The sequence below is a fragment of the Sciurus vulgaris genome, assembly GCF_902686455.1.
Source record: "Sciurus vulgaris genome assembly, chromosome: 1".
Taxonomy (NCBI): domain Eukaryota; kingdom Metazoa; phylum Chordata; class Mammalia; order Rodentia; family Sciuridae; genus Sciurus; species Sciurus vulgaris.
The window spans coordinates 278940-291599 of NC_136461.1; the positions used below are offsets into that span (position 1 = coordinate 278940).

Here is a 12660-nt window from a genome sequence, read left to right on the forward strand (position 1 = left end):
GGGAAGCTTTCCTCTCTGCCAGCCTCTGGCTGGGATGCCAGCTGAGGGCAGGATCCCATGTGGCAGTAGGAGGCTGCTGCTGTCTAGGTGCGCCCTCTCTTCCTGTGAGTGTCCAACACTGACCTTTTCCCACCCCTCCACAAAGGCCTCTGGCCCTTAGCTCACATGGGGTCCAGCAAGTGAGCCTGAAGTCACCAGGTAGATGCTGGGATCAGGCAGGATGTCAGAGACATCTCTGAGGTGACCATGGACATGGTCAGCTTTTAAGTTTTTTTTTTTTTAGTTGTCAGTGAATCTTTTATGTATTCATTTATTTATATGCGGTGCTGAGGATCCAACCCAGGGCCTTACACATGCCAGGCAAGCGCTCTACCACTGAGCCACGACCCCAGCCCTGGGCATGATGTTTTAATGATTCTGTCACTGTGGCCCCCATACCCAACTTGGGCAGGACAGTGTAGCCCAATGTGGCACACAGTGCCTGTGCAGAGGGATAGCAGGACCACCCGAGGGGTCAGCTACTCGGGGTAGTGAACACAGTGATCCCAGCAACTAACGTTCGTGCACGCGGGTCACAGGCTCACCTTCATCTGGGGGCCTGTGAGTCCCACCCTCATGCTCTCATTCAGGATGCCCCTTCAGTTATAGCCAGACAGGACCCCCAGTGCTGGCAGGGGCTGGGTCAGCAGGGTGCTGGGCTGTTCTGGCCGGGGTGGGAGTGGGCAGTAGCACCACCTGCGTTCGGCACATCACTATGGCCACAAGGGCTGCTTCTGTTTCATTCCCAGCAACCTCCTCCTCATTCCCAGGACATCTGGAAGCCCTCGGCGGGTTATCCAATCTTTGGGGTCTGTACTGCCCATGCTACTTACGTGTATTCAGTAAATTACATACAATTTATCAGTATTGTTATTTATCACAGAGTAACAAAAATTTAGCAGCACAAAACAACAAAAGCTATGCTCTCACAGCTTCTGTGCACAGAAGCCCAGGTGGCTTGTCACTGTCAAGGTCCTGTCAAAGGATCCATGTCTAAACTCACGTCATTGCTGTTGGCGGGAAGCCACTGGCCCACTGTGGATCTCTGCATGGAACAGACAGCTGGTTTCCCAGAGCAGAGGCAGGAAGGAGCCTGCAGCCTTGTCTTGAGTGAATGCCCCTCCAGGACCCCACACAGGTCAACCTTGGTGCACTGAGGTGTGGCCCATGGAGGCTGCCAACCCGGGGGTTCCAAGGAGCAGAGGGAGATTATCCAGGCACAAGTAGGACTGCGGAACCAGGCAGTCTAGGAGCAGGGATGCTGAGTGAGGGGAGAAGGGGGCTGGCGCTTAGTGGGTCTCATCTCTCCTAAGCCAGACCCGGCCTGGCCCCTGCCCCAACTTCCCATTGCATGGAGTTTAGTGGGCCTGGTCACTAACTTCTGTCACCATGGGGACCAGTTCTTCTCCAGATTTCAAACACCTATGATCTGTTGTCACCGTTCAGTCCCCAAGCCCTGGCACCACAGCAGACAGAGGACCCAGTCAGACAAGGCTGGACACCACACAGGCACACTGCCTGCCGACGGTGCATGTGAATTCAGTGTTTATTGACCCTTGGTCCGCTCCAGGCGCAGGGCTGGAAGGGGGCTGCTGGAGATGAACTGGGGAGGCTGTAACCAGTGCCCCTCCACCCAGAAGAGGGGACTCCATCTATCATTCAGCAGGAAGCCTCTGCAAGACAAGAGCAAGATGCGAATAGCTGGGGGCGGGGAGGGACAAGGAGAGACCCAGGGGCCTCTTCTGAGGCAGGAAATATATGGAAGAGTCAGGAGGACAGGAAGAGACCGCTTGAGAGCAGGAGCACTCTGCATTTTGGGGCCACAGCTTCCACCATGAGGGCAGCCCTGCAGAAAAGCACTTGGTGGGGGGGGCGGTCTACACACAGTGGCAGTAGGAAGCAGGTTTGAGCAATACCCTGGCTAGTGTGCAGAGAGGCTGAGACTCAGAGGGAGGAGACTCGCTGCTCCTGAGCCCCAGCCACCCACAGTTGCCAGGAAGAGGGCAGCCTGGGAGGGCCCAGAACTACACCTCTGGTGTGTCCTGTTGGCGACTCAGCTTCAGTTCAGGCTGTGCTTCCTAGGACCTCCCTGCTGACCCAAGAGGGACCCCAACTCCCACTCTGCCCGCTGTTCACATCGACTGAGGGACTCAGCGTGGGTTGAGGTTGAGCCCACAGCTTCAAGCAGATGCTGAGCAAAAGGGCACAAGTGCGGTTGCAGGAGCACCATGCCCAGACAGCATACTGGAGGAGCCTGCGGCAGGGGGTGGTCTGAGGTACATAGGGAGTGTGAGAGAATTCAGGAAGGGGCTGAGTACAAGGGATAGAGAATAGGAGGGGCTGCCCATCTGGAGTCAGAGAGGTCCCCAAGGGCTAAGTGATCCCCACCACAAAGATTTTTGGCAACAGTGCCCATAACAGACCCAAGAATCAGTAAGGGGCAGGGGTGGCTGCTGCTCCTGCTTCTGGGGAAAGGGGCATAAGAAGCCTCACCTCCCAGGTGGCATCCTGGTTGGCCTTCTCCATCTGGCCACCCCGGTGGGGAGTCCATCCTCTCCCCGCAGTGTGTGGGACCCAGGTCTGAGCAAGCCCTGGCCTTCCCTACCCACACACCTAATCTCACTTCCCAGGAGGGGCCCTGCCCTCCCTGAGCAGCGCCCCCTCCTCCAGTCACCCCTCTGCAGACTCCCCCCAACCTTCCTGCCAGGAGGGCCTCCTTCTCCCTCCACCCAGTTCTGAAAGGAGCAGGGCCCTTGTCCATACACCCAAGGGTGCAGCAGCTGGCCCACATGGTGACCCACTGTTCAGGGACACTGCCCCAGCTCCAGGAAGGCGGGGAGGCAGTCAGAGAGTAGGGGAATGGCTTGGTGGAGACTTGGAGGCTTTTGACAGGTTGCATGGTCCTGTCCAGGGGGCCCATGTGAAACCCGTAGGAAGAGGCAGGATCAACCTGTGGTAGAGAGACTCACCTTCCTGATGGCCCATCCCAGCAGGTGCCAGGCAAATGTCTGATGAATTCAGCCACACTGGGAAGTGGGTCTTGGTGCAGCCTTGCACAGGGCTCTGGAAGACTCTGCAGACCGAGCTTGTGCCGCAGACCCTTCCTCAGGCACCTGGAGCACAGCCCTCAGCGTCAGCTCTGGGGGCAGCAGGACTGTGACTTCAGGAGGTGCACAGGGTGGGTGCCCAGTGTGGCCTGCATTGCTGCCTGGTGTCCTTAGTTGCATCCAAAGGCATATGCTCATGGATTCATGGAAGGAGGGACCCCGTTAGCTCCCATGGGTATGCAGCAAGGCCCAGATTTCCCCAGGAAAGTGCCTCCTGAGTCCAGGCACCAGGTACCCTCTGGGAGCGTCTCCCACACACCCTCTCCTGCTGGGACCCCTATCAGTGCAGGTATGAGGGTGGGCCCGGATGGACGGAGGCGGCTTTTGTGCTGAACCATGTGCTGAAAGGCAGAAGATAGTCACCCCTCACCCTAGCGCAGCCCAAACGGCAGGAAAAAACAGTGTGAAAAGGTGGATCTCTACCTCCCAGGGTCTGGGGAGGAGTTGGGATAAATACCCTTAAAACGTGTCCATTGATGCTGTGCGGCTGCCTTCCAGTACTGATACATTCTGGGAAGCGCCTCCTGGGCACCCTTCAGACTCTGGCCCGAAGGCGGATCGTGGGCTCTAGCACTGACCAAGGCAAACCCAAGGCTCCAGAGACACAGAGGCCACCCACTGGAGGCCCAGGCTGGGGCTGGGGCCAGGAAGGGTCGGAGTCTACAAAAGGGCGCAATCTGGGAATGGGCTGGGCCTAGGAGTGTAGGGGCCTGCAGCTGGGTCTTCCCAGAGGTGGCAGCGAGCCACCAGCAGACAGCCAACCTGGGCGCACTGCTGGACCGAACCAGACTGTTCACAGACAACAAAACAATCCCAAGCCTCTGGAAATAATCTCTGGCACAGTCTGGGCCAAGGCAGCTCATTGCAGCCACGGTCTCCAGGGTCCGTTCCTGCCTTGAGGCCCCACCCTGGGGACGACTGGAGGCGCGGGGGTCAGCCCTGGCGCCAACAACGGTGTGAACGAGGCCCCAGGGCGCAGAAGGGGAAAGGGGCCGTCCAACGACCGCAGCAGTGGGCGGCCAGCGTAAACCTCCGACGCCGGGTCCTCTGCGGCAGCGGGCAGCGAGGCAGGGCGGCGTGAAGACCCCAGCTGGAGCAGGCAGGCCGCCAGGTGGCCGAGCAAGCGGGAGCGCACTTCGGCCCGGACGCCCTCGCAGCCGGCCAGAAAGCGGGTCACCTCGACCAGGCACTCGTTGAAGCCTGCGCGGTACTTGCCCAAGACAGCAGGGTCCGAGCTGAGTGCCGCTGCGGGAGCAGCAGAACGAGCGGTCGCGTCTAGGGCGGTGGCCCTGCGCGCCTCCCGCCCCCAAGGCCCTGCCACCCGCGCCTCACCTGTCACCTGCTGGCGACGCAGGTTTTGCAGATGTGTCACTGTCATCTCCAGGATGTCGGCCTTTTCCAGCTTCGAATGGCGGGAGCTCTGGGGACAGGGACGGGGCGGTGGTCTGCAGCTCGGCCATGGCCCCTTCTGCGGCCGCAGGCCTTGGACTCCCCCTGCCCGCCCCGACTTACATCCTTCCTAACTGCGTCCAGGATGAGCGTCTTGAGCTGAGCTAGGCTCTCGTTGATACGCGCTCGGCGCCGCTTCTCCACGACTGGCTTGGAGGACTGCGGGTCCGACAGCGACTGAGTCCCGCGTTCGGTCGCCCCTCCCCACCACCCGGCCGCCCGCGCCTGGCCGGAACCCACCTTGCGGTGCTCGGCCGCGCTGCGGGGTTTGTCGGGTCTGTCGGGGGTCCGGCTGGCGCTGGCGGGCGCTCCTGCCAGCGGCGAGGCGCTCGGCTTCCCGGGGGCGTCTGCCGGCATCCTGCACCCCGCGCTCCGGGGCCGGGCAGAGCGTTCGCGCCCCCTGGCGGGTTCCGGTCGCGAGCCCGCGAAGCCGGACAGTCGCCGGCTATTTAAGGCAGCGCCGCCGCGGGGCGTGTGAACCGGGTAAGGCGTCCTTTCCCACACCAGCGCCGGCCAATGGGCAAAGCGCCGGCCAGCTCGACCCGGCTGGCGCGCCGCCCCGCCTCCCCAGCTGTCAGTCAAGCGCCGCCAGCCCGGACCCGGGGCAGTGACCAGCCCGCGCTCTGCTGCGGCTGCAGGCTCACCTTCCCGCCGCGCCCTGGCCGCGCAGAAGTCTGAGAGGAAGCTTCACAAGCCCCTCAGCAGGGGAAGCCCGGCCTGCACAACTCCTCCGTCTCCGAATCCGCCTGTGTGCAGCATGAAGTTCCGGCCTGGGACCCGAGGGACGCGGACCGAGCTTCGCGGGGATGAAGAATCAGCGCCAGCCTCTGGGCTGGAGAGGTGACTGGCTGAGGTCGGCAGGCAGACAGGCAGGTGGTGGCATTGGGTGACACCATAAGGCAGTCGGATGTCACCAGTCAGGCAGGACAACATCATGGGACAGGTCCATGGGTAGGCTGGCGGGGTCGTGGGGTCACAGGGTGGTGGCAGAAGCCAGGTGGAACGATGTAATGGTGATGTGCCATTCTTCGGAGGGCAGCGGTTGAAACGTTTGTTGCTTGCTGTTGTTTCATCTTGAATCACTCCGTCTAGGACTCAGGGTCCCCAGCATGCCGTGGCCTGGTAGAGGTCCTGCCTCCATCAGTGGAGGTTCTGAAGTCACTGGAGCCCTGAGGCTGGAGACTCTCCACGTGCTCCCAGTCCAGTGGAGGAGGTCTCCTGCACACCAACAGAATCAAACACACTTTTGGAGAGACAGGAAGTGAGGGGTAGTCTGTGGTAGAGAAGCCCCTCCTTTCACTGCGTAGTCCTAACACCTTCAGGGTGGGGGTCTTCAGAGGAAGGCAGCTCTGCAAGGTCCCAGGTGGAGGGAGTGGCATTCCCGGAGTGTGAAGGGGGCCACGGGAACCAAGCTAAGAGAGCAAGAGTTAGGCAGGGTCAGCAGGGTCCTGGGGGCGCTGGCCCCAGGAGGGGCTGGGGAGCCCGTCCTGGGGACTTAGGCTGAAGCTATCCCTCTGAGGTCAGTCTTAGTCTGTCCCTAGTCTAGACCATGCACCGTCCCTGGCTTCACCCTGAGGAAGCCCTATGGAATCCCAGCACTGAGCAATGGAATCCCAGCACTGAGCACCCTCAGGTCCTTATGGGCACTGAGGTGGGGTAGGAGAGGGTGGGAGGAGAGTGAGCCTATACCCTGTCTACACCCTCTGCACCCTCTGACTGGTTGTCAGTCTCTGAGGTGAGACTGCCCACTCTGCCCTCTGGCCTCAGAGAGGACATGCATATGGGGAGTGGGAGACCTTGGGAAGGGGATCAGCTGGGCCGAAGTCTAAGAAGGTAACCTGCCAAGTCCGGAGAACCTTGGAGTGCTCTTACAATCTTCCTTGCCTACCTGGACCCTCAATTTGGGCTTTGGTACTGGGGAAGACAGTCCTGCTGTTGGAGAGTTGCCAGAATCCAGCCCACTCCCACTCTGGAAAGCACTCCATGGTGACCCCCTCCTCCTGCAGGCAATTTCCCCTGAGGGCCTGAGCTCATTCCATCTTGGGAAGGTGTCTGGTGGGCTCTGGACCTCCCCAACCTGCCATGGAGACCAGGCAGGCAGGCAGGGGACACAGAGTGAAGGAGAGCCCTGAGCGTGAGGTTCTCCCTGGTTGCTCCACACTTCATAACCTCCACTATAAGTTTCCTTTGAACCTTTGGTTTGTCTTCTTTTACCCTAGAGTCCTGGGAAAGGCAAATGAGATCTTACCTCCAAAGCACATTGAGTGTGCCCAGCACACAGTGAGCACTGGATTCTCATCAGCTGCAGCCCTGTTCCTACCCCAGGGAAACCAGCAGGGGGTACGCTGGCCACCCAGCTGAACAGAGGGGGCACTGTGCCTGTACTCACCTCTGCCACGTGCACCACAGTGCCTCTGCCCTGCAGGAGTGCCCCCTCCTTCTGGAGAAGGGGATAACCCTAGGAAGCCCCCTGAGGACTCAGGGGCCTGTGCAAGCAGCCTCTAGGCAAGAGTGCATGAGCACAGCTTTATCACATTCTGTGCCTGCTGTTCATGTGGCTGCTTCTCTCTGAGACTCTGCCCTTGTCCCTCTACTGTCCCCTCACTGCCTCTCAAATCTGGACTTGACCTCTGTGGGATTTTTAGGGTTCCTGGGGCACTGAGCCCCCTGTGAGTAGGGAGGGAGGGTCCTGGGCTGCACAGGATTGTGGTGGTGACTCCCTGGTGTGGCAGACTGGGCTTTCCAAAAGTGCCACTGACCTCTTGCCCCACATACCTTGCAATGTGTCCTGGATGAGACTTCAACGGCCTCCCAGTGAGGACAGGGGCTATGATCCGATGTGACATGTAAGACAGAGGTTTTTGTAAAATATATTTTTAATTGTAGATGGACCTTTGTTTGTTTATATGTGGAGCTGAGAACTTAACCCAGTGCCTCACACATGCTAGGCAAGCACCCTACCACTGAGCCACAAACCCAGCCACTAAGGCTGAATTTTAAAGATGCTGCACACACCCACCTTGCTGCCTTGGGACATTTGCTCTTGGGATCTGGTTGCCATGAGGAAGCCTTCCCTGGCCCCGGGGGGTGTGGTGGGCTTGTGTGTGTTGCAACTGGCCCCCTGTCAGGGGTGTGATGATACAGAAAAAAAATCATTGTGTCCTATACTCTTATTCAAGAATGGACAGCTGTGTCCTGAAGTGCAGTCAGCTCTGTTTGCCTGAAGATCTCATCAGGCCCCACACATGGTTGAGGACTTGGCTCCATTTTGGATGCCAGTCACCAGTCCCAGTGGTCTTACCTGTGCTTCTGACCAGTGGCAATAAGTCAGGGTTCCCACAACCTCCTCCTTGGTTCAATTAATTTGTTCCAGTGTATCGCAGAATGCAGGGAAACACATTCACTGGTTTGTCATAAAGTACATTATAAGCAATGCAAATGAAGAGACAGGAGAAGAAGGTGGAGAAGGGTCTTAGAGATTCCGCCCTTTCCCTGGTCACTGTCCTTGGGAACCTCCAAGTGTTCAGCCATCTGGAAGCTCTCAGAACCCTGTCCTTCGGAGTTTGTTTTGTTTTGTTTGTTTGTTGTGGTATCAGGGACTGAACCCAGGAGCACTTAACCACTGAGCCACATCCCCCAGCCCATTTTTCTGGCACGGGACAAGTTTCACTAAGTTGCTTAGGGCCTCACTAAGTTGCTGAAGCTGGCCTTGAACTTGCGATCCTGCTGCCTCAGCCTCCTCAGTCACTGGGTTTATAGGTGTGCAGCACCATGCACAGCTGTCCTTTGGGTTTCAATGGAGGCTTCTAATGGAAGCAAAATGGTTAAGATTATTGGCCATTGGTGATCAACTCGACCATCATCTGCTCCTCAGAGCCCCATCCTGAAGATGCCCAGGGAGTTACCAGCCAGCACTTGACATACGAAGAGACATCACTTTGAAGTTGCAAGTGTTCTATGACTGGTCTGCCAGGAGACAGCGAAGATCAAGTGTGTACTTCACAGTATCCTAAAGACCTAGCTGACCGCCAAGAGTCATGTGTCTCCACAGGACGCCAGGTGGCCCCAGCTGCAGCTGTGAGTGACCAGCTCACCTCTACTGAGCCAGGCCCCATGCCTGGCAGAGCGAAGGCCCTGCATGCCCATTCCAGTGTCAACTCACAGAACAAGACAGTATTTGGGGGTCATTGGTTATGCAGCATTGGTTATTGGGACAGTGGGGATGGACTGAGTCCTGGATGCAGGAACAGTGATCCTTCCCTCCCTACTTCCTGTTCCAGCAGAGAGCAAATAGGATGCAGAGTCATGGTAGGTGGTCAGACTGTGAACCAGCCAAATAGCTTGCTCAGGGCACAGAGCTGTCAGCGCGGGCACTTAGTCTAGACAGCATCCTGACAGTGGTGATTCAGTCACCTGGATAGCAACTTGAGATGTCAGCTTGGAGGGGACAGTGTGGGCGTCATGGGCAGAAGAAACTGCAGTGTGCTAACTCTGGAGCACAGACATTTGGAGGTTCCTTGCTGTGGTGATTTTCCTGGGCAAGGCTCGTGACAAGTGACCAGGTGACAGGCCAGGTGCCCTCGTGTCCAGTCTCAGGGTGCCCCTCTTAATGGGCCTCGAGTGAGGGCGCTATGTCATTTGGTGGTCTGGAGCATTTGGTTAGCTCGTGGGCCTGGTTTCCCTGACATGAGTTTGACACGCCCATGCACACCTGCGCTTCTGATCAATTTGGTAAGTTCACGGTGGTCATTCTTACGAGCACAATTAACACTTATCAGCTTGGGCGTGATGGCTGTGCTGGGCAGAGGTGGCCGTTTACTTACAGAGACAAGGTGTGCAGTCGTCCACCTCAGCCTCTGTTCTCGAAACGGAGCAGCCTATGGCGCTGCTGCTTTGTTACACCGAGTACTCAGGGTTGGGCACAACCGGCCTGCTGTCCCCACATTGTGGGGACTTGAGCAGGCAGCCTTCCCTCCGTGGTGCAGTCCCCACTCTTGCTGGGCCGCTGCACCTGGCACGGGCAGGTGGGCATCGCCACGTCCTGACAAGGCCCTGCATGGAAGTGGCCCAGTGCAGACCCTGTGCTGTACTGTCGGTCCCCCTTTCCTGCAGACTCTACTCCCAGCTCCCTCTGCTCTCCCAGCCACACCAGTCGCCCTCGGGACTGCACAGCCTTCATGGTGACCCTCTTCCTTGAGGCCCATTGCTCACTTCATGCTGGCCAAGGTCCAACCAGCCTCAGGGTTGGGATCCCCAGTCTCCTCCAGCCTGCGGCCCCTCCTGTCCCCTCCAGTCTGCAAGGTGAGGTCCTAGCAGAGGCTCCAGTTCAGGGAGTTCATGCTGGGCCCTTCTCTCCTGTGAAGCGCACTTGTCTGCAGCCCTGTGGCTGCTGCTGTGGTCCTGCCCGTCTGCTCCACCATGCTCCACACCACCCGCATCAGGCCCAAGCATCACCTAGCTTAACAACTGCCTGCCCATTTTCCTCACACCGGGGGTGGGGGTCTGGGGGAGCCAAAGCTGCCTGAGGCCTCACTCATGAAGTTGCTGGTTGAGGGTCAACTGGACTGAGAAGGTGCCGTGCTGGATGCTCAGGGCTGCATCACTGATGCTCTCCGCCAGCTGCCTGGAATGCGCCCAACCTATCCTGCCTCCCTGGGAGGCTCGGCCTGTAGAGCCATGCTTACAGCTCTTTGAGGAAGAGACCGCGCGCCTGCTGGCGCACGATGCCTCCTCCCCCGCCCTTATGCGGGCTTGGTCCCCGGCGGCGCTTGCGCTGCCGTCCCAGCAATCTCCCGCATGAGGCATTGGACGACGGAGCTCGCGGGAACCACGGGCACCTGGGGGCACCTGGGGGCACCGCTCTACGCCTGCCGCTCTCGCCTCGCTTCCACTCCTAGCGGCGGTGGCTTGCTGTTTTCTCTCTTCTCACGGTGTCAGGCGGAGCTGGTGTTGGCACCAAGGCGTCTACTTGGGGAGAGAGGCAAGCAAGGAAGCAAGCAAGGAAGCACCCTGAGAAAAATAAAGAAGTTGTTCGTTCCCAGTCCGCCTCCGATTCTTTCCCGCGGTCTCGTTGCTGCAGGCGGCAACATCATCCAACATACCAGGAGGATAAAGTGGAGGCCTGGGTTCTAAACCCAATAGTGAAACTTCCAGCACATTCCACTGGTCAAGGCAGGTCAGACCAGATTCAAGGGACCTGCAAAGTGCCGAGCCGTGTCTTTCCACCACTCTGGCTGCAGCTGCGCATGGCAGGAGAGGTGCTACGTGTCGCTCTGGCTTTGGTCGCCCCCACAGCTGTGCCTCAGGGGGCCCTGATCTGCCCAGGCATTACGCCAGTCCTGGCCCACTCCTCCCCTGCTCCTGGTTCACCCTTCAAAGCCTCTGTCTCTCTCCTCCACACCCTATCAAGCTCTCAGCAGATGCGATCCAGGATGTGGGGTCCTAGGTCAGAAGGACGTGGCACCTCCCTTGCCTGGCGCCTGCTCAGACACCCTGGGTGCTGCCTGACACTCTGCTGTGGCTCCCAGAGCCACGAGTCTCCCTGAGCATCTGCTCCTCTCTGCTGGGCGTCCTGGGGCTGAGCCTCTGAGGCTGAGGCCGCTGCACCTCCTTGTGCCACTTGTGCCTCTGCCAAGCCTGGCCCTTGCTGAGGTCCTCCTCCAGGCCTCCTGGTGTCTCCTCTCCTGCCCACCTTGGAACTCACAACCCCCCCTCCCCAGTGTGTCCTGATCAGTGTGTGTGCTGTACATGTAAGTGGTGGACACATCCTCAAGGTCTATCTGCCTGGTTGCACCACCTTTCCCCAAATCTGGTGGTGAAAGCACCTGTCAACACTCGGGCAGCCATCTGATGTCAAATGTGACTTTTAGGGTCAAAGAGAGACCTTCATATAGAGTGAGCACCTGTCCGTTAAGTGTCTTGCTCGTAGACCAGGAAACCAGCAGATTGGAGGCCCCTGAGGACCATCTTCACAGGCCCTGAGCAGGCAGGGCTGCAGGAGTGGGATTGTCCAGGCCTTTTGGGGCAGGAAGACCAGCATTTCCCTAGGACAGAACCCCGTGTGTGGTTCCCACAGCCACCTCACAGGCTCGGTGCGGCGTGGGAGCAGGGACTCCTGCTCAGCACAGCATCAGTGAAGTCCCTCGGGGGCGTCTGGGGATGGAACAGGAGGCCCTGCCCTGCCCTCGAGCTCTGGAACGATGCGCTCACCCTGTAGGCTGTGGACTTCACTGGCATCGCATCCTGGGCAAGGGCTCCTGCTGGGGAGAGCTCTGGCCCCAGGGGAGGGAGAGCCTGATTCTCCTGGTCACCTCCCATCTCGGCACTCCCCATCTGCTGGGTATCCGAGAGCCAGAGGCCAGACTTGTTATTCCATGGCGGGACCTTCAGAGGGCCTGTTTGGCCATAGCCCAAGCCCAGGCTGCCTGTGGCAGTGCCCCCAGTTCTGGGTCTGCATGTGGGTCTGGATTTAGAAGACGGCTGACCTCCTGTCAAGCCACACAGTGCAGGCAGGCAAGTGTCCAGCTCAGGCCCCTGCTCCCGTCAGACCTGCGGCTCCTCCTCCTCTTCCTCCTCCGCCCCCTGGCCTGGTGGGTCTGAACTGCCCCATACCTGTTCCTGACGCTGCTTTTCCCAGATTAGAACAATGGCCCGCTGGTCACAGACCCTGTGTCCACCTCCAGGCTTCTCAACAGACGTCACCCACCTGCCCTAAGGGCCATATCCCCAGCCCAGGTCTTTTACCAAGAACCAGATTCCAGGTGGTTCTGAAGGGCCCACTGTGCCTGCTGCACAGTGTAGACAGAGGTCCCCTTCTTGCCCTGTACTGGGTCCTGCTTTCCCAAGAGGCCCATTGCCATGGCTGCCTCTGGGAGGGGCTGTGGCAGCCCAGGCCTCTGCTCCATGAGGAACCAGGGCTCTGCTCTGGCTGCAGCCACTCAGCATTCCCGGTCTGGTGGAGGGTCTGGTGGGTCTCCTAGAGAGACTGGAAAGGCAGGGCTGCCGTTTAATCGGCCCAACCTGGGAGCCCGACCCTGGTCTTGGCTGACTCATTCCCTGGTCACTG

General features: G+C 59.1%; 1 protein-coding gene across 5 annotated transcripts; it reads right to left on the minus strand.

Annotated features, from left to right (window-relative positions):
- Positions 1-344: 344 nt before the first annotated feature.
- HES4 (hes family bHLH transcription factor 4) lies at positions 345-5177 on the minus strand. 5 transcript variants are annotated; one of them, XM_079118606.1, is made up of 5 exons: positions 4836-5177; positions 4659-4754; positions 4479-4566; positions 3009-4391; positions 394-1712 (listed from the first exon to the last, which is right to left on the minus strand). In XM_079118606.1, the coding sequence occupies exons 1-4, from the start codon at positions 4950-4952 to the stop codon at positions 4006-4008; spliced, it is 687 nt and encodes a 228-aa protein (XP_078974732.1). In that variant the 5' UTR covers positions 4953-5177; the 3' UTR covers positions 394-1712; positions 3009-4005. The 5 variants fall into 5 exon arrangements, with proteins under 5 accessions (XP_078974731.1, XP_078974728.1, XP_078974730.1 ...); XM_079118605.1 differs by having other exon boundaries at positions 345-1712; positions 3009-4346; positions 4659-5177; XM_079118604.1 differs by having other exon boundaries at positions 381-1712; positions 4659-5177.
- Positions 5178-12660: the final 7483 nt, after the last annotated feature.

Excerpts from the sequence above, each read along its gene's own strand:
- HES4 (XM_079118602.1), bottom strand. The coding sequence starts at position 4,952 with ATGCCGGCAGACGCCCCCGGGAAGCCGAGCGCCTCGCCGCTGGCAGGA. Across the intron at positions 4,567-4,658 it reads TGGACGCAGTTAGGAAGGAT|AGCTCCCGCCATTCGAAGCT; the intron begins GTAAGTCGGGGC and ends CCCTGTCCCCAG.